Here is a 27,847-nt window from a genome sequence, read left to right as displayed (position 1 = left end):
CAACTACATGTCTACCAGCTGACCTAGTTACAGGAGCGACCTACAACTAGATGTCTACCAGCTGACCTAGTTACAGGAGGGACCTACAACTAGATGTCTACCAGCTGACCTAGTTACAGGAGGGACCTACAACTAGATGTCTGCCAGCTGACCTAGTTACAGGAGGGAATGACAACTAGATGTCTACCAGCTGACCTAGTTACAGGAGGGCCCTACAACTAGATGTCTGCCAGCTGACCTAGTTACAGGAGGGTCCTACAACTAGATGTCTGCCAGCTGACCTAGTTACAGGAGGGACCTACAACTAGATGTCTACCAGCTGACCTAGTTACAGGAGGGACCTACAACTAGATGTCTACCAGCTGACCTAGTTACAGGAGGGACCTACAACTAGATGTCTACCTGCTGACCTAGTTACAGGAGGGTCCTACAACTAGATGTCTACCAGCTGACCTAGTTACAGGAGGGAATGCACAACTAGATGTCTACCAGCTGACCTAGTTACAGGAGGGACCTACAACTAGATGTCTACCAGCTGACCTAGTTACAGGAGGGACCTACAACTAGATGTCTGCCAGCTGACCTAGTTACAGGAGGGACCTACAACTAGATGTCTACCAGCTGACCTAGTTACAGGAGGGACCTACAACTAGATGTCTACCAGCTGACCTAGTTACAGGAGGGTCCTACAACTAGATGTCTGCCAGCTGACCTAGTTACAGGAGGGACCTACAACTAGATGTCTACCAGCTGACCTAGTTACAGGAGGGACCTACAACTAGATGTCTACCAGCTGACCTAGTTACAGGAGGGACCTACAACTAGATGTCTGCCAGCTGACCTAGTTACAGGAGGGACCTACAACTAGATGTCTACCAGCTGACCTAGTTACAGGAGGGAATGACAACTAGATGTCAGCCAGCTGACCTAGTTACAGGAGGGTCCTACAACTAGATGTCTACCAGCTGACCTAGTTACAGGAGGGACCTACAACTAGATGTCTACCAGCTGACCTAGTTACAGGAGGGACCTACAACTAGATGTCTGCCAGCTGACCTAGTTACAGGAGGGTCCTACAACTAGATGTCTGCCAGCTGACCTAGTTACAGGAGGGACCTACAACTAGATGTCTACCAGCTGACCTAGTTACAGGAGGGAATGACAACTAGATGTCTACCAGCTGACCTAGTTACAGGAGGGACCTACAACTAGATGTCTACCAGCTGACCTAGTTACAGGAGGGACCTACAACTAGATGTCTACCAGCTGACCTAGTTACAGGAGGGAATGCACAACTAGATGTCTACCAGCTGACCTAGTTACAGGAGGGACCCACAACTAGATGTCTACCAGCTGACCTAGTTACAGGAGGGACCTACAACTAGATGTCTGCCAGCTGACCTAGTTACAGGAGGGGATGCACAACTAGATGTCAGCCAGCTGACCTAGTTACAGGAGGGACCTACAACTAGATGTCTGCCAGCTGACCTAGTTACAGGAGGGACCTACAACTAGATGTCTACCAGCTGACCTAGTTACAGGAGGGAATGCACAACTAGATGTCTACCAGCTGACCTAGTTACAGGAGGGACCTACAACTAGATGTCTGCCAGCTGACCTAGTTACAGGAGGGGATGCACAACTAGATGTCAGCCAGCTGACCTAGTTACAGGAGGGACCTACAACTAGATGTCTGCCAGCTGACCTAGTTACAGGAGGGACCTACAACTAGATGTCTGCCAGCTGACCTAGTTACAGGAGGGTCCTACAACTAGATGTCTGCCAGCTGACCTAGTTACAGGAGGGTCCTACAACTAGATGTCTACCAGCTGACCTAGTTACAGGAGGGACCTACAACTAGATGTCTGCCAGCTGACCTAGTTACAGGAGGGACCTACAACTAGATGTCTACCAGCTGACCTAGTTACAGGAGGGACCTACAACTAGATGTCTACCAGCTGACCTAGTTACAGGAGGGGCCTACAACTAGATGTCTGCCAGCTGACCTAGTTACAGGAGGGACCTACAACTAGATGTCTGCCAGCTGACCTAGTTACAGGAGGGAATGACAACTAGATGTCTACCAGCTGACCTAGTTACAGGAGGGACCTACAACTAGATGTCTACCAGCTGACCTAGTTACAGGAGGGAATGCACAACTAGATGTCTACCAGCTGACCTAGTTACAGGAGGGTCCTACAACTAGATGTCTACCAGCTGACCTAGTTACAGGAGGGAATGCACAACTAGATGTCTACCAGCTGACCTAGTTACAGGAGGGACCTACAACTAGATGTCTACCAGCTGACCTAGTTACAGGAGGGACCTACAACTAGATGTCTGCCAGCTGACCTAGTTACAGGAGGGACCTACAACTAGATGTCTACCAGCTGACCTAGTTACAGGAGGGAATGACAACTAGATGTCAGCCAGCTGACCTAGTTACAGGAGGGTCCTACAACTAGATGTCTACCAGCTGACCTAGTTACAGGAGGGACCTACAACTAGATGTCTACCAGCTGACCTAGTTACAGGAGGGACCTACAACTAGATGTCTGCCAGCTGACCTAGTTACAGGAGGGTCCTACAACTAGATGTCTGCCAGCTGACCTAGTTACAGGAGGGACCTACAACTAGATGTCTACCAGCTGACCTAGTTACAGGAGGGAATGACAACTAGATGTCTACCAGCTGACCTAGTTACAGGAGGGACCTACAACTAGATGTCTACCAGCTGACCTAGTTACAGGAGGGACCTACAACTAGATGTCTACCAGCTGACCTAGTTACAGGAGGGAATGCACAACTAGATGTCTACCAGCTGACCTAGTTACAGGAGGGACCCACAACTAGATGTCTACCAGCTGACCTAGTTACAGGAGGGACCTACAACTAGATGTCTGCCAGCTGACCTAGTTACAGGAGGGGATGCACAACTAGATGTCAGCCAGCTGACCTAGTTACAGGAGGGACCTACAACTAGATGTCTGCCAGCTGACCTAGTTACAGGAGGGACCTACAACTAGATGTCTACCAGCTGACCTAGTTACAGGAGGGAATGCACAACTAGATGTCTACCAGCTGACCTAGTTACAGGAGGGACCTACAACTAGATGTCTGCCAGCTGACCTAGTTACAGGAGGGGATGCACAACTAGATGTCAGCCAGCTGACCTAGTTACAGGAGGGACCTACAACTAGATGTCTGCCAGCTGACCTAGTTACAGGAGGGACCTACAACTAGATGTCTGCCAGCTGACCTAGTTACAGGAGGGTCCTACAACTAGATGTCTGCCAGCTGACCTAGTTACAGGAGGGTCCTACAACTAGATGTCTACCAGCTGACCTAGTTACAGGAGGGACCTACAACTAGATGTCTGCCAGCTGACCTAGTTACAGGAGGGACCTACAACTAGATGTCTACCAGCTGACCTAGTTACAGGAGGGACCTACAACTAGATGTCTACCAGCTGACCTAGTTACAGGAGGGGCCTACAACTAGATGTCTGCCAGCTGACCTAGTTACAGGAGGGACCTACAACTAGATGTCTGCCAGCTGACCTAGTTACAGGAGGGAATGACAACTAGATGTCTACCAGCTGACCTAGTTACAGGAGGGACCTACAACTAGATGTCTACCAGCTGACCTAGTTACAGGAGGGAATGCACAACTAGATGTCTACCAGCTGACCTAGTTACAGGAGGGTCCTACAACTAGATGTCTACCAGCTGACCTAGTTACAGGAGGGAATGCACAACTAGATGTCTACCAGCTGACCTAGTTACAGGAGGGACCTACAACTAGATGTCTACCAGCTGACCTAGTTACAGGAGGGACCTACAACTAGATGTCTACCAGCTGACCTAGTTACAGGAGGGGATGCACAACTAGATGTCTACCAGCTGACCTAGTTACAGGAGGGACCTACAACTAGATGTCTGCCAGCTGACCTAGTTACAGGAGGGACCTACAACTAGATGTCTACCAGCTGACCTAGTTACAGGAGGGACCTACAACTAGATGTCTACCAGCTGACCTAGTTACAGGAGGGACCTACAACTAGATGTCTGCCAGCTGACCTAGTTACAGGAGGGTCCTACAACTAGATGTCTGCCAGCTGACCTAGTTACAGGAGGGACCTACAACTAGATGTCTACCAGCTGACCTAGTTACAGGAGGGACCTACAACTAGATGTCTACCAGCTGACCTAGTTACAGGAGGGACCTACAACTAGATGTCTGCCAGCTGACCTAGTTACAGGAGGGACCTACAACTAGATGTCTGCCAGCTGACCTAGTTACAGGAGGGACCTACAACTAGATGTCTACCAGCTGACCTAGTTACAGGAGGGACCTACAACTAGATGTCTACCAGCTGACCTAGTTACAGGAGGGACCTACAACTAGATGTCTACCAGCTGACCTAGTTACAGGAGGGACCTACAACTAGATGTCTACCAGCTGACCTAGTTACAGGAGGGACCTACAACTAGATGTCTGCCAGCTGACCTAGTTACAGGAGGGACCTACAACTAGATGTCTACCAGCTGACCTAGTTACAGGAGGGAATGACAACTAGATGTCTACCAGCTGACCTAGTTACAGGAGGGACCTACAACTAGATGTCTGCCAGCTGACCTAGTTACAGGAGGGACCTACAACTAGATGTCTACCAGCTGACCTAGTTACAGGAGGGACCTACAACTAGATGTCTACCAGCTGACCTAGTTACAGGAGGGACCTACAACTAGATGTCTACCAGCTGACCTAGTTACAGGAGGGAATGCACAACTAGATGTCTACCAGCTGACCTAGTTACAGGAGGGACCTACAACTAGATGTCTACCAGCTGACCTAGTTACAGGAGGGACCTACAACTAGATGTCTACCAGCTAGATATCTGATAACTATTAACTGTCTAAAATGTCCTAAATGCTCTGCAGCTGTGCATTTGGTTTGCTAATTTAGTAACTAGTTCACTTCTTCCAAAAATCAATTTGCTTGGTAACAGCAGAGAATGCCCTCCTGGATCAAGAGCCATGCTGTCTACTATTTGTTTCTGGTGTGCAGCAAACTGTGAGTAGCACATTTTAGTTACTTGTATAACTTTATGTGCTGGGATGTCTGTCCTGGAAATACTTTAGGTCAGAGACTGTAGAAAATGTTCGCAACGCGCTTGTTAGCATTTAGTTAGCATTTTCTATGGGGTTTTACATGTACTTGTTAGCATTGCTAAACCTTCAGATTACATCGTATGAGTGGGGTTTGAAAACAGCGCCCCTTCTGTTCAGTGCCAGTATTACTGAATATCCCGGTAAGGAACAAGGTCGGAAATTGCAAACGGTCCAAGACTACTAGGATGTGTACTAAAAACGACTGCCTCTTACCTGGTTCCTCCAAACAGGATGATACGATCTCCCACCAAGCAGCAGCACTGTCTCCTCCTGGGGCACGGACCTTTACCCTGAGGCTCCACCTTCTTCCATGAGAACGCCTCTGGAGGACACACACACACACACACACACACACACACACACACACACACACACACACACACACACACACACACAGGTAAGAAAATATATTGAAACATTCACAATCGGTAAACTAATGTTTATTCACCACACCATGGCATTTAAGAGGGAGGTGGGTCTGAAGAAAACATTAATAACCGTCTTTATATAGATTAGCTATATTCTAGAATAGGGTTTCCCAACTCGGTCTCCCCCCGGCTGCACGTTTCGGTTTTTTGCCCTATCACTACACAGCTGATTCAAATAACTACCTCATCATCAAGCTTAGGTTATTTGAATCAGCGGTGTCGTAGTAAAATCCAAATGTAGAGCTCAACATTCAACACCAGGACCTACCCTACCCTCAATCAGTACCCTCCAAGCTCATCATTAAGCTGGAGACCCTGGGTCTCAACCCTGCCATGTGCAACTGGGTTCCTGGACTTCCTGACGGGTCGCCCCCAGGTGGTGAAGGTAGGAAACAACACCTCCACTTCACTGATCCTCAACACAGGGGTCCCACAAGGGTGCGTGCTCAGCCCCCTCCTGTACTCCCTATTCACCCATGACTGCGTGGCCATGCACGCCTCCAACTCAATCATCAAGTTTGCAGACGACACTACAGTAGTGGACTTGATTACCAACAACGACGAGACGGCCTACAGGGAGGAGGTGAGGGCCCTCGGAGTGTGGTGTCAGGAAAATAACCTCACACTCAACGTCAACAAAACAAAGGAGATGATTGTGGACTTCAGGAAACAGCAGAGGGAGCACCCCCCTATCCACATCGACGGGTCAGTAGTGGCGAAGGTGGAATGTTTTAAGTTCCTCTGCGTACACATCACGGACAAACTGAAATGGTCCACCCACACAGACAGTGTGGTGAAGACGGCGCAAGTAGGCAGAAGAAATGTGGCTTGTCATCTAAAACCCTCACAAGCTTTTACAGATGCACAATCGAGAGCATCCTGTCGGGCTGTATCACCGCCTGGTACGGCAACTGCTCCGCCCACAACCGTAAGGCTCTCCAGAGGGTAGTGAGGTCTGCAGAACGCATCACCGGGGGCAAACTACCTGCCCTCCAGGACACCTACACCACCCGATGTCACAGGAAGGCCATAAAGATCATCAAGGACCTCAGCCACCCGAGCCACTGCCTGTTCACCCCACTATCATCCAGAAGGCGAGGTCAGTACAGGTGCATCAAAGCAGGGACCGAGAGACTGAAAAACAGCTTCTATCTCAAGGCCATCAGACTGTTAAACAGCCACCACTAACATTGAGTGGCCGCTGCCAACATACTGACTCAACTCCAGCCACTTTAAAAATGAAACATTTATGTAATAAATGTATCACTAGTCACTTTAAACAATGCCACTTAATATAATGTTTACATACCCTACATTACTCATCTCATATGTATATACTGTACTCTATATCATCTACTGCATCTTGCCTATGATGTTCTATACCATCACTCATTCATATATGTATATGTACATATTCTTATTCATTCCTTTACACTTGGGTGTATAAGGTAGTAGTTGTGGAATTGTTAGGTTAGATTACTCGTTGGTTATTACTGCACGGTCGGAACTAGAAGCACAAGCATTTCACTACACTCGCATTAACATCTGCTAACCATGTGACCATTAATAACATCTACTAACCATGTGTATGTGACCATTAACATCTGTTAACCATGTGACCAATAACATCTGCTAACCATGTGACCAATAACATCTGCTAACCATGTGTATGTGACCATTAACATCTGTTAACCATGTGACCAATAACATCTGCTAACCATGTGACCAATAACATCTGCTAACCATGTGTATGTGACCAATAACATCTGCTAACCATGTGTATGGGACCAATAACATCTGCTAACCATGTGTATGTGACCAATAACATCTGCTAACCATGTGTATGTGACCAATAAAATTTGATTTGATTTTAAATGTATAGAACACAGTAGGATATCAACTAAATGTATAGAACGCAGTAGGATATCAACTAAATGTATAGAACGCAGTAGGATATCAACTAAATGTATAGAACGCAGTAGGATATCAACTAAATGTATAGAACGCAGTAGGATATCAACTAAATGTATAGAACGCAGTAGGATATCAACTAAATGTATAGAACGCAGTAGGATATCAACTAAATGTATAGAACGCAGTAGGATATCAACTAAATGTATAGAACGCAGTAGGATATCAACTAAATGTATAGAACGCAGTAGGATATCAACTAAATGTATAGAACGCAGTAGGATATCAACTAAATGTATAGAACGCAGTAGGATATCAACTAAATGTATGGAACTTAACCGTCTGCTGGTAGATGGAAAGGCTTTCCCAAAAACTACAAAGTAGCCTACCAGGGTTCCCCCAGGATATATCTTCTGAGTACGGCGGGATCCGGAGGGGATTTTGCCCCCCTTTGGACTCAGATTTTTGAACACCTGTTCAGTAACTAAAATTCTAGAGCAAAAAAATCCTTTAAATTATGTTAAAAGAATTACAAAAGCCATTAAGTTATTTTTCCATAGTGGTGCAGCCAGGTCATATTGTTGTGGACATAGTAAACCAACAACATTGCATGTGGTAAGCGTGATTTTGAGAGAATAAATCTGGGAAAAACTAAACAGAAACCTAGAAAAACAAAAAGAGAAAATTGAATTGGGGGGGAAAAGTAGTTGATTTTAAAGGGCTCTATAAAATGCTACTCTGGCGGCAGGTAGCCTTGTGGTTAGGCGCATTGGGCCAGTAACAAAAGGTCGCTGGTTTGAATCCTGAGCATATCTAGGGGGAAATCTGCCTTTGTGCCCTTGAGCAAGGCACTTAACCCTAATTGCTCGTGTAATTGTGTATTGTAATTTGCCTGGTCCATGTATTAGACCTAGATAGTGTGTGTAGTACAGATATGTAGGCTATGTGTGATGTTTTAAATGTATTTCAGTCCTTGACTAATGATGTTCTGTACTATGTATTATGTCATGTGGACCCAGGAAGAGTAGTTGATGCTTTTGCAGGGCTAAATGGGATCCTAATAAGGACCAATTACCATCTGCTAAATGGGATCCTAATAAGGACCAATTACCATCTGCTAAATGAGATCCTAATAAGGACCAATTACCATCTGCTAAATGGGATCCTAATAAGGACCAATTACCATCTGCTAAATGAGATCCTAATAAGGACCAATTACCATCTGCTAAATGAGATCCTAATAAGGACCAATTACCATCTGCTAAATGAGATCCTAATAAGGACCAATTACCATCTGCTAAATGGGATCCTAATAAGGACCAATTAACATCTGCTAAATGGGATCCTAATAAGGACCAATTACCATCTGCTAAATGGGATCCTAATAAGGACCAATTACCATCTGCTAAATGGGATCCTAATAAGGACCAATTACCATCTGCTAAATGAGATCCTAATAAGGACCAATTACCATCTGCTAAATGAGATCCTAATAAGGACCAATTACCATCTGCTAAATGGGATCCTAATAAGGACCAATTACCATCTGCTAAATGGGATCCTAATAAGGACCAATTACCATCTGCTAAATGGGATCCTAATAATGACCAATTAACATCTGCTAAATGGGATCCTAATAAGGACCAATTACCATCTGCTAAATGGGATCCTAATAAGGACCAATTACCATCTGCTAAATGGGATCCTAATAAGGACCAATTACCATCTGCTAAATGGGATCCTAATAAGGACCAATTACCATCTGCTAAATGAGATCCTAATAAGGACCAATTACCATCTGCTAAATGGGATCCTAATAAGGACCAATTACCATCTGCTAAATGAGATCCTAATAAGGACCAATTACCATCTGCTAAATGAGATCCTAATAAGGACCAATTACCATCTGCTAAATGGGATCCTAATAAGGACCAATTAACATCTGCTAAATGGGATCCTAATAAGGACCAATTACCATCTGCTAAATGGGATCCTAATAAGGACCAATTACCATCTGCTAAATGAGATCCTAATAAGGACCAATTACCATCTGCTAAATGGGATCCTAATAAGGACCAATTAACATCTGCTAAATGGGATCCTAATAAGGACCAATTACCATCTGCTAAATGGGATCCTAATAAGGACCAATTACCATCTGCTAAATGGGATCCTAATAAGGACCAATTACCATCTGCTAAATGAGATCCTAATAAGGACCAATTACCATCTGCTAAATGAGATCCTAATAAGGACCAATTACCATCTGCTAAATGGGATCCTAATAAGGACCAATTACCATCTGCTAAATGGGATCCTAATAAGGACCAATTACCATCTGCTAAATGGGATCCTAATAATGACCAATTAACATCTGCTAAATGGGATCCTAATAAGGACCAATTACCATCTGCTAAATGGGATCCTAATAAGGACCAATTACCATCTGCTAAATGGGATCCTAATAAGGACCAATTACCATCTGCTAAATGGGATCCTAATAAGGACCAATTACCATCTGCTAAATGGGATCCTAATAAGGACCAATTACCATCTGCTAAATGAGATCCTAATAAGGACCAATTACCATCTGCTAAATGGGATCCTAATAAGGACCAATTACCATCTGCTAAATGAGATCCTAATAAGGACCAATTACCATCTGCTAAATGAGATCCTAATAAGGACCAATTACCATCTGCTAAATGGGATCCTAATAAGGACCAATTAACATCTGCTAAATGGGATCCTAATAAGGACCAATTACCATCTGCTAAATGGGATCCTAATAAGGACCAATTACCATCTGCTAAATGAGATCCTAATAAGGACCAATTACCATCTGCTAAATGGGATCCTAATAAGGACCAATTACCATCTGCTAAATGGGATCCTAATAAGGACCAATTACCATCTGCTAAATGGGATCCTAATAAGGACCAATTACCATCTGCTAAATGAGATCCTAATAATGACCAATTACCATCTGCTAAATGGGATCCTAATAAGGACCAATTACCATCTGCTAAATGGGATCCTAATAATGACCAAATCTGCTAAATGGTTGAAAAGGTCAAGGTAACAGGTAGGTGGTTGAAAAGGTCAAGGTAACAGGTAGGTGGCTGAAAAGGTCAAGGTAATAGGTAGGTGGCTGAGAAGGTCAAGGTAACAGGTAGGTGGCTGAAAAGGTCAAGGTAACAGGTAGGTGGCTGAAAAGGTCAAGGTAATATGTAGGTGGCTGAAAAGGTCAAGGTAATATGTAGGTGGCTGAAAAGGTCAAGGTAACAGGTAGGTGGCTGTGTTGTATCCCTATTTCGAAGTAGACAACCGCAGGTAGTTAATGTTACATAAACCTGATCTAGTCTCTACTGAACTCTTCAATTCATTCATCTGGTCCCTATATTTAGAACAGACAAAGAGGACGATAGGAGGGAGAGAGAGGTAACAGCCAGGAGGACAACATTAGTTTATTAATATAGAACTGTGTGCATCAGAAACAGTATCACCTATTTTTCTCTCTCTCTCCACTCTGTGTGGCAGATAGATGAGTGACAGTGTGGCTGCTTAGCATTCAATCATCCCTTATAAAACATCACCATGGACCCGCTATGGCAACAAGCTGTTCAGGCCTTTCAGCGGATTAGATCAAGGCCTGAACAGATAGGGGTTGTGCTGCCATCTAGTGGACAGATTTAGAACTGCAGGACTTGATGGCCCAAATGGCACCATATTCCCTATAGCGCACTAGAGGCCCTGGTCAAAAGCAGTGCACTGTATAGGGCTGAGGGTATGATTTGGGACACATAGCTCATACTGTCTGCCTGCCTGTATGCCCTGGTAGCCAGGCTAGTAGAGGAGAAAAACTGGGTCAAGATGAGGTGAAGATGATGAGGTGAAGATGATGATGAGGTGAAGATGATGATGAGGTGAAGATGATGGGGTGAAGATGATGATGAGGTGAAGATGATGATGAGGTGAAGATGATGATGGCGTGAAGATGATGAGGTGAAGATGATGATGGCGCGAAGATGATGAGGCGAAGATGATGATGAGGTGATGATGATGATGAGGTGATGATGATGAGGTGAAGATGATGATGAGGTGAAGATGATGATGAGGTGAAGATGATGATGAGGTGAAGATGATGATGAGGTGAAGATGATGATGAGGTGAAGATGATGATGAGGTGAAGATGATGATGAGGTGATGATGATGATGATGAGGCGAAGATGATGATGTCGTGAAGATGATGATGAGGTGAAGATGATGATGGGGTGAAGATGATGATGAGGTGATGATGATGAGGTGAAGATGATGATGATGATGATGAGGTGAAGATGATGAGGTGAAGATGATGATGATGAGGTGAAGATGATGATGAGGTGATGATGATGATGATGAGGTGAAGATGATGATGAGGTGAAGATGATGAGGTGAAGATGATGATGGCGTGAAGATGATGATGGCGTGAAGATGATGATGACAACAGCACAGCTAACAACACGACCAGAAACTATGATGCTCACCAAAACAACACAATATCTGAAGGAGTACTCAGCCTGGGTGCCAGTACTGCTGTATTCAACTACACTGAGTAGAGCCCTACCCAGGACCCTGCCTTACCCAGGACACACCCTACCCAGGACCTACTCTACCCTACCCAGGACACACCCTACCCTACCCAGGACCCTGCCTTACCCAGGACACACCTACCCTACCCAGGAAACACCCTACCCAGGACCTACCCTGCCTTACCCAGGACACACCCTACCCTACCCAGGAAACACCCTACCCAGGACCTACCCTACCTTACCCAGGACACACCCTACCCTACCCAGGACCCTGCCTTACCCAGGACACACCCTACCCAAGACCTACCCTGCCTTACCCAGGACACACCCTACCCAGGACCTACCCTACCTTACCCAGGACACACCCTACCCTACCCAGAACCCTGCCTTACCCAAGACACACCCTACCCTACCCAGGAAACACCCTACCCAGGACCTACCCTACCTTACCCAGGACACACCCTACCCTACCCAGGACCCTGCCTTACCCAGGACACACCCTACCCAAGACCTACCCTGCCTTACCCAGGACACACCCTACCCAGGACCTACCCTACCTTACCCAGGACACACCCTACCCTACCCAGGACCCTGCCTTACCCAGGACACACCCTACCCTACCCAAGACCCTGCCTTACCCAGGACCCTGCCTTACCCAGGACCCTGCCTTACCCAGGACCCTGCCTTACCCAGGACCCTGCCTTACCCAAGACCCTGCCTTACCCAGGACCCTGCCTTACCCAGGACACATCCTACCCTACCCAGGACCCTGCCTTACCCAGGACACGCCCTGCCTTACCAAGGACACACCCTGCCTTACCCAGGACACGCCCTGCCTTACCCAGGACACGCCCTGCCTTACCCAGGACACGCCCTGCCTTACCCAGGACACGCCCTGCCTTACCCAGGACACGCCCTGCCTTACCCAGGACACGCCCTGCCTTACCCCTGCCTTACCCAGGGCACGCCCTGCCTTACCCAGGGCACGCCCTGCCTTACCCAGGGCATACCCTACCCTACCCAGGACCCTGCCTTACCCAGGACACACCCTGCCTACCCAGGAAACACCCTACCCAGGACCTACCCTGCCTTACCCAGGACACACCCTACCCTACCCAGGAAACACCCTACCCAGGACCTACCCTACCTTACCCAGGACACACCCTACCCTACCCAGGACCCTGCCTTACCCAGGACACACCCTACCCAGGACCTACCCTACCCTACCCAGGACACACCCTACCCTACCCAGAACCCTGCCTTACCCAGGACACACCCTACCCTACCCAGGAAACACCCTACCCAGGACCTACCCTACCTTACCCAGGACACACCCTACCCTACCCAGGACCCTGCCTTACCCAGGACACACCCTACCCAAGACCTACCCTGCCTTACCCAGGACACACCCTACCCAGGACCTACCCTACCTTACCCAGGACACACCCTACCCTACCCAGGACCCTGCTTTACCCAGGACACACCCTACCCTACCCAAGACCCTGCCTTACCCAGGACCCTGCCTTACCCAGGACCCTGCCTTACCCAGGACCCTGCCTTACCCAGGACCCTGCCTTACCCAGGACACACCCTACCCTACCCAGGAAACACCCTACCCAGGACCTACCCTGCCTTACCCAGGACACACCCTACCCTACCCAGGAAACACCCTACCCAGGACCTACCCTACCTTACCCAGGACACACCCTACCCTACCCAGGACCCTGCCTTACCCAGGACACACCCTACCCAGGACCTACCCTACCCTACCCAGGACACACCCTACCCTACCCAGACCCCTGCCTTACCCAGGACACACCCTACCCTACCCAGGAAACACCCTACCCAGGACCTACCCTACCTTACCCAGGACACACCCTACCCTACCCAGGACCCTGCCTTACCCAGGACACACCCTACCCAAGACCTACCCTGCCTTACCCAGGACACACCCTACCCAGGACCTACCCTACCTTACCCAGGACACACCCTACCCTACCCAGGACCCTGCCTTACCTAGGACACACTCTACCCTACCCAAGACCCTGCCTTACCCAGGACCCTGCCTTACCCAGGACCCTGCCTTACCCAGGACCCTGCCTTACCCAGGACCCTGCCTTACCCAAGACCATGCCTTACCCAGGACCCTGCCTTACCCAGGACCCTGCCTTACCCAGGACACATCCTACCCTACCCAGGACCCTGCCTTACCCAGGACACGCCCTGCCTTACCCAGGACACGCCCTGCCTTACCCAGGACACGCCCTGCCTTACCCAGGACACGCCCTGCCTTACCCAAGACACGCCCTGCCTTACCCAGGACACGCCCTGCCTTACCCCTGCCTTACCCAGGGCACGCCCTGCCTTACCCAGGGCACGCCCTGCCTTACCCAGGGCATACCCTACCCTACCCAGGACCCTGCCTTACCCAGGACACACCCTACCCTACCCAGGACACACCCTACCCAGGACCTACCCTGCCTTACCCAGGACACACCCTACCCTACCCAGGAAACACCCTACCCAGGACCTACCCTACCTTACCCAGGACACACCCTACCCTACCCAGGACCCTGCCGAACCCAGGACACACCCTACCCAGGATCTACCCTACCCTACCCAGGACACACCCTACCCTACCCTGAACCCTGCCTTACCCAGGACACACCCTACCCTACCCAGGAAACACCCTACCCAGGACCTACCCTACCTTACCCAGGACACACCCTACCCTACCCAGGACCCTGCCTTACCCAGGACACACCCTACCCAAGACCTACCCTGCCTTACCCAGGACACACCCTACCCAGGACCTACCCTACCTTACCCAGGACACACCCTACCCTACCCAGGACCCTGCTTTACCCAGGACACACCCTACCCTACCCAAGACCCTGCCTTACCCAGGACCCTGCCTTACCCAGGACCCTGCCTTACCCAGGACCCTGCCTTACCCAGGACCCTGCCTTACCCAGGACCCTGCCTTACCCAGGACCCTGCCTTACCCAGGACCCTGCCTTACCCAGGACACATCCTACCCTACCCAGGACACGCCCTGCCTTACCCAGGACACGCCCTGCCTTAACCAGGACACGCCCTGCCTTAACCAGGACACGCCCTGCCTTACCCAGGACACGCCCTGCCTTACCCAGGACACGCCCTGCCTTACCCAGGACACGCCCTGCCTTACCCAGGACACGCCCTGCCTTACCCAGGACACGCCCTGCCTTACCCAGGACACGCCCTGCCTTACCCCTGCCTTACCCAGGGCACGCCCTGCCTTACCCAGGGCACGCCCTGCCTTACCCAGGGCACGCCCTGCCTTACCCAGAACATACCCTACCCTACCCAGGACCCTGCCTTACCCAGGACACACCCTACCCTACCCAGGAAACACCCTACCCAGGACCTACCCTGCCTTACCCAGGACACACCCTACCCTACCCAGGAAACACCCTACCCAGGACCTACCCTACCTTACCCAGGACACACCCTACCCTACCCAGGACCCTGCCTTACCCAGGACACACCCTACCCAGGACCTACCCTACCCTACCCAGGACACACCCTACCCTACCCAGAACCCTGCCTTACCCAGGACACACCCTACCCTACCCAGGAAACACCCTACCCAGGACCTACCCTACCTTACCCAGGACACACCCTACCCTACCCAGGACCCTGCCTTACCCAGGACACACCCTACCCAAGACCTACCCTGCCTTACCCAGGACACACCCTACCCAGGACCTACCCTACCTTACCCAGGACACACCCTACCCTACCCAGGACCCTGCCTTACCCAGGACACACCCTGCCTTACCCAGGACCCTGCCTTACCCAGGTCCCTGCCTTACCCAGGACCCTGCCTTACCCAGGACCCTGCCTTACCCAGGACCCTGCCTTACCCAGGACCCTGCCTTACCCAGGACCCTGCCTTACCCAAGACCCTGCCTTACCCAGGACACATCCTACCCTACCCAGGACACGCCCTGCCTTACCCAGGACACGCCCTGCCTTACCCAGGACACGCCCTGCCTTACCCAGGACACGCCCTGCCTTACCCAGGACACGCCCTGCCTTACCCAGGACACGCCCTGCCTTACCCAGGACACGCCCTGCCTTACCCAGGACACGCCCTGCCTTACCCAGGACACGCCCTGCCTTACCCCTGCCTTACCCAGGGCACGCCCTGCCTTACCCAGGGCACGCCCTGCCTTACCCAGGGCACACCCTGCCTTACCCAGGGCACACCCTGCCTTACCCAGGACATACCCTGCCTTACCCAGGACATACCCTGCCTTACCCAGGACATACCCTGCCTTACCCAGACCTGCGACGTTCAGGCCCTGCCCTACCAACCCAACACTAGCTCTCTGACTGTCCTACCAACCCAATAATTATAATTCTAGCCTAGATGTTAGACCATCACAAACCCACCCACCAAACTGTTAAAGAAAAATACTGTCATTTATGTTCATAATACTCTTGTAATAAATTAACATCATGAGACTCAAAAGATCACATTTCATCTGCAAATGGCTGTTGACATTTTTCATCATCAACCCAGACGATCACATCCTCCATGCCTGTCCTACCAACCCCACACTAGCTGGTACGTATCCTACCAACCCCACACTAGCTCGTACGTATCCTACCAACCCCACACTAGCTCGTACGCATCCTACCAACCCCACACTAGCTCGTACGCATCCTACCAACCCCACACTAGCTCGTACGTATCCTACCAACCCCACACTAGCTCGTACGCATCCTACCAACCCCACACTAGCTCGTACGCATCCTACCAACCCCACACTAGCTCGTACGCATCCTACCAACCCCACACTAGCTGGTACGTATCCTACCAACCCCAAACTAGCTCGTACGTATCCTACCAACCCCACACTAGCTCGTACGCATCCTACCAACCCCACACTAGCTCGTACGCATCCTACCAACCCCACACTAGCTCGTACGCATCCTACCAACCCCACACTAGCTCGTACGCATCCTACCAACCCCACACTAGCTCGTACGCATCCTACCAACCCCACACTAGCTGGTACGTATCCTACCAACCCCACACTAGCTCGTACGTATCCTACCAACCCCACAATAGCTCGTACGCATTCTACCAACCCCACACTAGCTCGTACGCATCCTACCAACCCCACACTAGCACGTACGTATCCTACCAACCCCACACTAGCTCGTACGTATCCTACCAACCCCACACTAGCTCGTACGTATCCTAGCAACCCCACACTAGCTCGTACGTATCCTACCAACCCCACACTAGCTCGTACGTATCCTACCAACCCCACACTAGCTCGTACGTATCCAACCAACCCCAAACTAGCTCGTACGCATCCTACCAACCCCACACTAGCTCGTACGTATCCTACCAACCCCACACTAGCTCGTACGTATCCTACCAACCCCACACTAGCTCGAACGCATCCTACCAACCCCACACTAGCTCGTACGTATCCTACCAACCCCACACTAGCTCGTACGTATCCTATCAACCCCACACTAGCTCGTACGCATCCTACCAACCCCACACTAGCTCGTACGTATCCTACCAACCCCACACTAGCTCGTACGCATCCTACCAACCCCACACTAGCTCGTACGCATCCTACCAACCCCACACTAGCTCGTACGTATCCTACCAACCCCACACTAGCTCGTACGCATCCTACCAACCCCACACTAGCTCGTACGTATCCTACAAACCCCACACTAGCTCGTACGTATCCTACCAAACCCCACACTAGCTCCATGCCTGTCCTACCAACCCCACACTAGCTCGTACGTATCCTACCAGCCCCACACTAGCTCGTACGTATCCTACCAAACCCCACACTAGCTCGTACGCATCCTACCAACCCCACACTAGCTCGTACGTATCCTACCAGCCCCACACTAGTTCGTACGCATCCTATCAACCCCACACTAGCTCGTACGCATCCTACCAACCCCACACTAGCTCGTACGTATCCTACCAGCCCCACACTAGCTCGTACGCATCCTACCAACCCCACACTAGCTCGTACGTATCCTACCAACCCCACACTAGCTCCATGCCTGTCCTACCAACCCCACACTAGCTCGTACGTATCCTACCAACCCCACACTAGCTGGTACGCATCCTACCAACCCCACAATAGCTCGTACGTATCCTACCAACCCCACACTAGCTCGTACGTATCCTACCAACCCCACACTAGCTCGTACGCATCCTACCAACCCCACACTAACTCGTACGTATCCTACCAACCCCACACTAGCTCGTACGCATCCTACCAACCCCACACTAGCTCGTACGTATCCTACCAACCACACACTAACTCGTACGTATCCTACCAACCCCACACTAGCTCGTACGCATCCTACCAACCCCACACTAGCTCGTACGTATCCTACCAACCACACACTAGCTCCATGCCTGTCCTACCAACCCCACACTAGCTCCTACGCATCCTACCAACCCCACACTAGCTCGTACGTATCCTACCAACCCCACACTAGCTCGTACGTATCCTACCAACCCCACACTAGCTCGTACGTATCCTACCAACCCCACACTAGCTCGTACGCATCCTACCAACCCCACACTAGCTCGTACGCATCCTACCAACCCCACACTAGCTCGTACGTATCCTACCAACCCCACACTAGGTCGTACGCATCCTACCAACCCCACACTAGGTCGTACGCATCCTACCAACCCCACACTAGGTCGTACGCATCCTACCAACCCCACACTAGCTCCATGCCTGTCCTACCAGCCCCACACTAGCTCGTACGTATCCTACCAACCCCACACTAGCTAGTACGTATCCTACCAACCCCACACTAGGTCGTACGTATCCTACCAACCCCACACTAGCTCCATGCCTGTCCTACCAACCCCACACTAGCTCGTACGTATCCTACCAACCCCACACTAGGTCGTACGCATCCTACCAACCCCACACTAGGTCGTACGCATCCTACCAACCCCACACTAGCTCCATGCCTGTCCTACCAGCCCCACACTAGCTCGTACGTATCCTACCAACCCCACACTAGCTCGTACGTATCCTACCAACCCCACACTAGCTCGTACGTATCCTACCAACCCCACACTAGCTCGTACGTATCCTACCAAACCCACACTAGCTCGAACGTATCCTACCAACCCCACACTAGCTCGAACGTATCCTACCAACCCCACACTAGCTCGTACGCATCATACCAACCCCACACTAGCACGTACGTATCCTACCAACCCCACACTAGCTCGTACGTATCCTACCAACCCCACACTAGCTCGTACGTATCCTACCAACCCCACACTAGCTCGTACGTATCCTACCAAACCCCACACTAGCTCGTACGCATCCTACCAACCCCACACTAGCTCGTACGTATCCTACCAGCCCCACACTAGCTCGTACGCATCCTACCAACCCCACACTAGCTCGTACGTATCCTACCAACCCCACACTAGCTCGTACGTATCCTTCCAACCCCACACTAGCTCGTACGCATCCTACCAACCCCACACTAGCTCGTACGCATCCTACCAACCCCACACTAACTCGTACGCATCCTACCAACCCCACACTAGCTCGTACGCATCCTACCAACCCCACACTAGCTCGTACGCATCCTACCAACCCCACACTAGCTCGTACGCATCCTACCAACCCCACACTAGCTCGTACGTATCCTACCAACCCCACACTAGCTCGTACGTATCCTACAAACCCCACACTAGCTCGTACGTATCCTACCAAACCCCACACTAGCTCCATGCCTGTCCTACCAACCCCACACTAGCTCGTACGTATCCTACCAACCCCACACTAGCTCGTACGTATCCTACCAAACCCCACACTAGCTCGTACGCATCCTACCAACCCCACACTAGCTCGTACGTATCCTACCAGCCCCACACTAGTTCGTACGCATCCTACCAACCCCACACTAGCTCGTACGCATCCTACCAACCCCACACTAGCTCGTACGTATCCTACCAGCCCCACACTAGCTCGTACGCATCCTACCAACCCCACACTAGCTCGTACGTATCCTACCAACCCCACACTAGCTCCATGCCTGTCCTACCAACCCCACACTAGCTCGTACGTATCCTACCAACCCCACACTAGCTGGTACGCATCCTACCAACCCCACAATAGCTCGTACGTATCCTACCAACCCCACACTAGCTCGTACGTATCCTACCAACCCCACACTAGCTCGTACGCATCCTACCAACCCCACACTAACTCGTACGTATCCTACCAACCCCACACTAGCTCGTACGCATCCTACCAACCCCACACTAGCTCGTACGTATCCTACCAACCACACACTAGCTCCATGCCTGTCCTACCAACCCCACACTAGCTCGTACGCATCCTACCAACCCCACACTAGCTCGTACGTATCCTACCAACCCCACACTAGCTCGTACGTATCCTACCAACCCCACACTAGCTCGTACGCATCCTACCAACCCCACACTAGCTCGTACGCATCCTACCAACCCCACACTAGCACGTACGCATCCTACCAACCCCACACTAGCACGTACGTATCCTACCAACCCCACACTAGCTCGTACGTATCCTACCAACCCCACACTAGCTCGTACGCATCCTACCAACCCCACACTAGCTCGTACGTATCCTACCAACCCCACACTAGCTCGTACGTATCCTACCAACCCCACACTAGCTCGTACGTATCCTACCAACCCGACACTAGCTCGTACGCATCCTACCAACCCGACACTAGCTCGTACGCATCCTACCAACCCCAAACTAGCTCGTACGCATCCTACCAACCCCACACTAGCTCGTACGTATCCTACCAAACCCCACACTAGCTCGTACGTATCCTACCAACCCCACACTAGCTCGTACGCATCCTACCAACCCCACACTAGCTCGTACGTATCCTACCAACCCCACACTAGCTCGTACGCATCCTACCAACCCCACACTAGCTCGTACGTATCCTACCAACCCCACACTAGCTCGTACGCATCCTACCAACCCCACACTAGCTCGTACGTATCCTACCAACCCCACACTAGCTCGTACGCATCCTACCAACCCCACACTAGCTCGTACGTATCCTACCAACCCCACACTAGCTCGTACGTATCCTTCCAACCCCACACTAGCTCGTACGCATCCTACCAACCCCACACTAGCTCGTACGCATCCTACCAACCCCACACTAGCTCGTACGTATCCTACCAACCCCACACTAGCTGGTACGTATCCTACCAACCCCACACTAGCTCGTACGCATCCTACCAACCCCACACTAGCTCGTACGCATCCTACCAACCCCACACTAGCTGGTACGTATCCTACCAACCCCACACTAGCTCGTACGCATCCTACCAACCCCACACTAGCTCGTACGCATCCTACCAACCCCACACTAGCTCTTACGTATCCTACCAACCCCACACTAGCTGGTACGTATCCTACCAAACCTCGGAGCGTAGAATGGATGGAGATGTGTTTAGAACGGTTGATCACCTGGGTTGAACCTCCAGAGGTCGTTGAAGTGGCGGTCCATCCTACCAACCCAACACTAGTTCCCTGCCTGTCCTACTGTGTTTAGAACGGTTGATCACCTGGGTTGAACCTCCAGAGGTCGTTGAAGTGTCGGTCCAGACGAGCGTTGTAGCCCCCGAATATATACAGCTCCTCGTTGTAGGAAACTGGAGGGCGGAGACACAGGGAAATCAATAGAACATGAACATTAGGGGATATGTATTTCTGTTTTAAAAACATATTCAATCATATGACAAGAATCAAGGTCACACAGCCACTAAGACTAAGCCCCATATACTACCCACCACTGCGACCTGTACACTCTCGTTGGCTGGCCCTCGCTTCATACTCGTCGCCAAACCCACTGGCTACAGGTTATCTACAAGTCTCTGCTAGGTAAAGCGCCGCCTTATCTCAGCTCACTGGTCACCATAGCAGCACCCACTCGTAGCATGCGCTCCAGCAGGTATATCTCACTGGTCACCCCCAAAACCAATTCCTCCTTTGGTCGTCTTTCCTTCCAGTTCTCTGCTGCCAACGACTGGAACGAACTGCAAAATCTCTGAAGCTGGAGACTCGTATCTCCCTCACTAACTTTAAGCACCAGCTGTCAGAGCAGCTCACAGATCACTGCACCTGTACATAGCCCATCTGTAATTTAGCCCATCCAACTACCTCATCCCCATACTGTATTTATTTATTTATCTTGCTCCTTTACACCCCAGTATCTTTTTATTTAAAAAATAATAATAATAGTCATTTAGCAGACGCTCTTATCCAGAGCGACTTACAGTAGAGTGCATACATTTTATTACATTTTACATACTGAGACAAGGATATCCCTACCGGCCAAACCCTCCCTAACCCGGACGACGCAATGCCAATTGTGCGTCGCCCCACGGACCTCCCGGTTGCGGCCGGCTGCGACAGCCCAGCCCAGCCTGGGCGCGAACCCAGAGACTCTGGTGGCGCAGCTAGCACTGCGATGCAGTGCCCTAGACCACTGCGCCACCCGGGAGCCCCAACTTCTCAACTTGCATATTCATCTTCTGCACATCTACCATTCCAGTGTATAATTGGTATATTGTCATTACTTCGCCACCATGGTCTATATATTGCCTTAACTCCCTTATCTTATCTCATTTGCTCACATTGTATATAGACATATTTTTCGATTGTATTATTGACTGTATGTTTGTTAATTCCATGTGTAACTCTGTCTTGTTGTGTGTCAAATTGCTTTGTTTTATCTTGGCCAGGTCACAGTTGTAAATGAGAACTTGGTCTCAACTAGCCTACCTGGTTAAATAAAGGTGATATAAAAAAAATAAAACACACCCCAACAGGAGCAGTGGGGCCCTAAAGACACCCCAACAGGAGCAGTAGGGCCCTATAGACACCCTAACAGGAGCAGTGGGGCCCTATAGACACACTAACAGGAGCAGTGGGGCCCTATAGACACCCCAACAGGAGCAGTAGGGCCCTATAGACACCCTAACAGGAGCAGTGGGGCCCTATAGACACCCCAACAGGAGCAGTGGGGCCCTAAAGACACCCCAACAGGAGCAGTGGGGCCATATAGACACCCTAACAGGAGCAGTGGGGCCCTATAGACACACTAACAGGAGCAGTGGGGCCCTATAGACACCCTAACAGGAGCAGTGGGGCCCTATAGACACCCCCAACAGGAGCAGTGGGGCCCTATAGACACCCCAACAGGAGCAGAGGGGCCCTATAGACACCCCAACAGGAGCAGTGGGGCCCTATAGACACCCCAACAGGAGCAGTGGGGCCCTATAGACACCCTAACAGGAGCAGTGGGGCCCTATAGACACAAACACACCCCAACAGGAGCAGTGGGGCCCTATAGACACCCCAACAGGAGCAGTGGGGCCCTATACACACCCCAACAGGAGCAGTGGGGCCCTATAGACACCCCAACAAGAGCAGTGGGGCCCTATAGACACCCCAACAAGAGCAGTGGGGCCCTATAGACACCCTAACAGGAGCAGTGGGGCCCTATAGACACCCCAACAGGAGCAGAGGGGCCCTATAGACACCCCAACAGGAGCAGTGGGGCCCTATAGACACCCTAACAGGAGCAGTGGGGCCCTATAGACACCCCAACAGGAGCAGTGGGGCCCTATAGACACCCCAACAGGAGCAGTGGGGCCCTATAGACACCATAACAGGAGCAGTGGGGCCCTATAGACACCCCAACAGGAGCAGTGGGGCCCTATAGACACCCCAACAGGAGCAGTGGGGCCCTATAGACACCCTAACAGGAGCAGTGGGGCCCTATAGACACCCTAACAGGAGCAGTGGGGCCCTATAGACACCCTAACAGGAGCAGTGGGGCCCTAAACACACCCTAACAGGAGCAGTGGGGCCCTATAGACACCCCAACAGGAGCAGTGGGGCCCTATAGACACCCTAACAGGAGCAGTGGGGCCCTAAACACACCCTAACAGGAGCAGTGGGGCCCTATAGACACAAACACACTCCAACAGGAGCAGTGGGGCCCTATAGACACCCCAACAGGAGCAGAGGGGCCCTATAGACACCCCAACAGGAGCAGTGGGGCCCTATAGACACCCTAACAGGAGCAGTGGGGCCCTAAACACACAAACACACTCCAACAGGAGCAGTGGGGCCCTATAGACACAAACACACCCTAACAGGAGCAATGGGTCCCTATAGACACCCTAACAGGAGCAGTGGGGCCCTATAGACACAAACACACCCCAACAGGAGCAGTGGGGCCCTAAACACACAAACACACTCCAACAGGAGCAGTGGGGCCCTATAGACACAAACACACCCCAACAGGAGCAGTGGGGCCCTATAGACACCCTAACAGGAGCAGTGGGGCCCTATAGACACCCTAACAGGAGCAGTGGGGCCCTATAGACACAAACACACCCTAACAGGAGCAGTGGGGCCCTATAGACACCCCAACAGGAGCAGTGGGGCCCTATAGACACCCTAACAGGAGCAGTGGGGCCCTATAGACACCCCAACAGGAGCAGTGGGGCCCTATAGACACCCTAACAGGAGCAGTGGGGCCCTATAGACACCCCAACAGGAACAGTGGGGCCCTAAAGACACAAACACACCCCAACAGGAGCAGTGGGGCCCTATAGACACCCCAACAGGAGCAGTGGGGCCCTATAGACACCCCAACAGGAGCAGTGGGGCCCTATAGACACCCTAACAGGAGCAGTGGGGCCCTATAGACACCCTAACAGGAGCAGAGGGGCCCTATAGACACCCTAACAGGAGCAGTGGGGCCCTATAGACACCCTAACAGGAGCAGTGGGGCCCTATAGACACCCTAACAGGAGCAGTGGGGCCCTATAGACACCCTAACAGGAGCAGTGGGGCCCTATAGACACCCTAACAGGAGCAGTGGGGCCCTATAGACACCCTAACAGGAGCAGTGGGGCCCTATAGACACCCTAACAGGAGCAGTGGGGCCCTATAGACACCCCAACAGGAACAGAGGGGCCCTATAGACACCCTAACAGGAGCAGTGGGGCCCTAAACACACCCCAACAGGAGCAGTGGGGCCCTATAGACACCCCAACAGGAGCAGTGGGGCCCTATAGACACAAACACACCCTAACAGGAGCAGTGGGGCCCTATAGACACCCCAACAGGAGCAGTGGGGCCCTATAGACACCTCAACAGGAGCAGTGGGGCCCTATAGACACCCTAACAAGAGCAGTAGGGCCCTATAGACACAAACACACCCCAACAGGAGCAGTAGGGCCCTATAGACACCCTAACAGGAGCAGTGGGGCCCTATAGACACCCCAACAGGAGCAGTGGGGCCCTATAGACACCCTAACAGGAGCAGAGGGGCCCTATAGACACCCCAACAGGAGCAGTGGGGCCCTATAGACACCCCAACAGGAGCAGTGGGGCCCTATAGACACCCCAACAGGAGCAGTGGGGCCCTATAGACACCCTAACAGGAGCAGTGGGGCCCTATAGACACCCTAACAGGAGCAGTGGGGCCCTATAGACACCCTAACAGGAGCAGTGGGGCCCTATAGACACAAACACACCCTAACAGGAGCAGTGGGGCCCTATAGACACCCCAACAGGAGCAGTGGGGCCCTATAGACACCCTAACAGGAGCAGTGGGGCCCTATAGACACAAACACACCCTAACAGGAGCAGTGGGGCCCTATAGACACCCCAACAGGAGCAGAGGGGCCCTATAGACACCCCAACAGGAGCAGTGGGGCCCTATAGACACCCCAACAGGAGCAGTGGGGCCCTATAGACACCCCAACAGGAGCAGTGGGGCCCTATAGACACCCTAACAGGAGCAGTGGGGCCCTATAGACACAAACACACCCCAACAAGAGCAGTAGGGCCCTATAGACACCCTAACAGGAGCAGTGGGGCCCTATAGACACCCCAACAGGAGCAGTGGGGCCCTATAGACACCCTAACAGGAGCAGAGGGGCCCTATAGACACCCCAACAGGAGCAGTGGGGCCCTATAGACACCCCAACAGGAGCAGTGGGGCCCTATAGACACCCCAACAGGAGCAGTGGGGCCCTATAGACACCCTAACAGGAGCAGTGGGGCCCTATAGACACCCTAACAGGAGCAGTGGGGCCCTATAGACACCCCAACAGGAGCAGTGGGGCCCTATAGACACCCCAACAGGAGCAGTGGGGCCCTATAGACACCCCAACAGGAGCAGTGGGGCCCTATAGACACCCTAACAGGAGCAGTGGGGCCCTATAGACACAAACACACCCTAACAGGAGCAGTGGGGCCCTATAGACACCCCAACAGGAGCAGTGGGGCCCTATACACACCCCAACAGGAGCAGTGGGGCCCTATAGACACCCTAACAGGAGCAGTGGGGCCCTATAGACACCCTAACAGGAGCAGTGGGGCCCTATAGACACCCCAACAGGAGCAGTGGGGCCCTATAGACACCCCAACAGGAGCAGTGGGGCCCTATAGACACCATAACAGGAGCAGTGGGGCCCTATAGACACCCCAACAGGAGCAGTGGGGCCCTATAGACACCCCAACAGGAGCAGTGGGGCCCTATAGACACCCTAACAGGAGCAGTGGGGCCCTATAGACACCCTAACAGGAGCAGTGGGGCCCTATAGACACCCTAACAGGAGCAGTGGGGCCCTAAACACACCCTAACAGGAGCAGTGGGGCCCTATAGACACCCCAACAGGAGCAGTGGGGCCCTATAGACACCCTAACAGGAGCAGTGGGGCCCTAAACACACCCTAACAGGAGCAGTGGGGCCCTATAGACACAAACACACTCCAACAGGAGCAGTGGGGCCCTATAGACACCCCAACAGGAGCAAAGGGGCCCTATAGACACCCCAACAGGAGCAGTGGGGCCCTATAGACACCCTAACAGGAGCAGTGGGGCCCTAAACACACAAACACACTCCAACAGGAGCAGTGGGGCCCTATAGACACAAACACACCCTAACAGGAGCAATGGGTCCCTATAGACACCCTAACAGGAGCAGTGGGGCCCTATAGACACAAACACACCCCAACAGGAGCAGTGGGGCCCTAAACACACAAACACACTCCAACAGGAGCAGTGGGGCCCTATAGACACAAACACACCCCAACAGGAGCAGTGGGGCCCTATAGACACCCTAACAGGAGCAGTGGGGCCCTATAGACACCCTAACAGGAGCAGTGGGGCCCTATAGACACAAACACACCCTAACAGGAGCAGTGGGGCCCTATAGACACCCCAACAGGAGCAGTGGGGCCCTATAGACACCCTAACAGGAGCAGTGGGGCCCTATAGACACCCCAACAGGAGCAGTGGGGCCCTATAGACACCCTAACAGGAGCAGTGGGGCCCTATAGACACCCCAACAGGAACAGTGGGGCCCTAAAGACACAAACACACCCCAACAGGAGCAGTGGGGCCCTATAGACACCCCAACAGGAGCAGTGGGGCCCTATAGACACCCCAACAGGAGCAGTGGGGCCCTATAGACACCCTAACAGGAGCAGTGGGGCCCTATAGACACCCTAACAGGAGCAGAGGGGCCCTATAGACACCCTAACAGGAGCAGTGGGGCCCTATAGACACCCTAACAGGAGCAGTGGGGCCCTATAGACACCCTAACAGGAGCAGTGGGGCCCTATAGACACCCTAACAGGAGCAGTGGG

The 27,847-nt window shown here is 51.7% G+C and overlaps 1 protein-coding gene across 1 annotated transcript in view; it reads right to left on the bottom strand.

The window, feature by feature from the left end:
* The window catches only part of LOC129862753 (kelch domain-containing protein 3-like), a 186,726-nt gene that overhangs the window by 111,352 nt on the left and 47,527 nt on the right, over positions 1-27,847 (bottom strand). Inside the window, exons 7-8 of the mRNA XM_055934725.1 lie at positions 21,737-21,823; positions 5,388-5,496 (exon numbers count right to left, since the gene is read on the bottom strand). Of these exons, the coding sequence (XP_055790700.1) occupies positions 5,388-5,496; positions 21,737-21,823 (196 nt within the window). The remainder of the gene's footprint in view (positions 1-5,387; positions 5,497-21,736; positions 21,824-27,847) is intronic.

The sequence above is a fragment of the Salvelinus fontinalis genome, chromosome 1 (genome assembly GCF_029448725.1).
Source record: "Salvelinus fontinalis isolate EN_2023a chromosome 1, ASM2944872v1, whole genome shotgun sequence".
NCBI classification, from domain to species: Eukaryota; Metazoa; Chordata; class Actinopteri; order Salmoniformes; family Salmonidae; genus Salvelinus; species Salvelinus fontinalis.
Note: the sequence above shows the minus strand (reverse complement) of the source record. Positions and strands in the feature narration are given on the sequence as shown.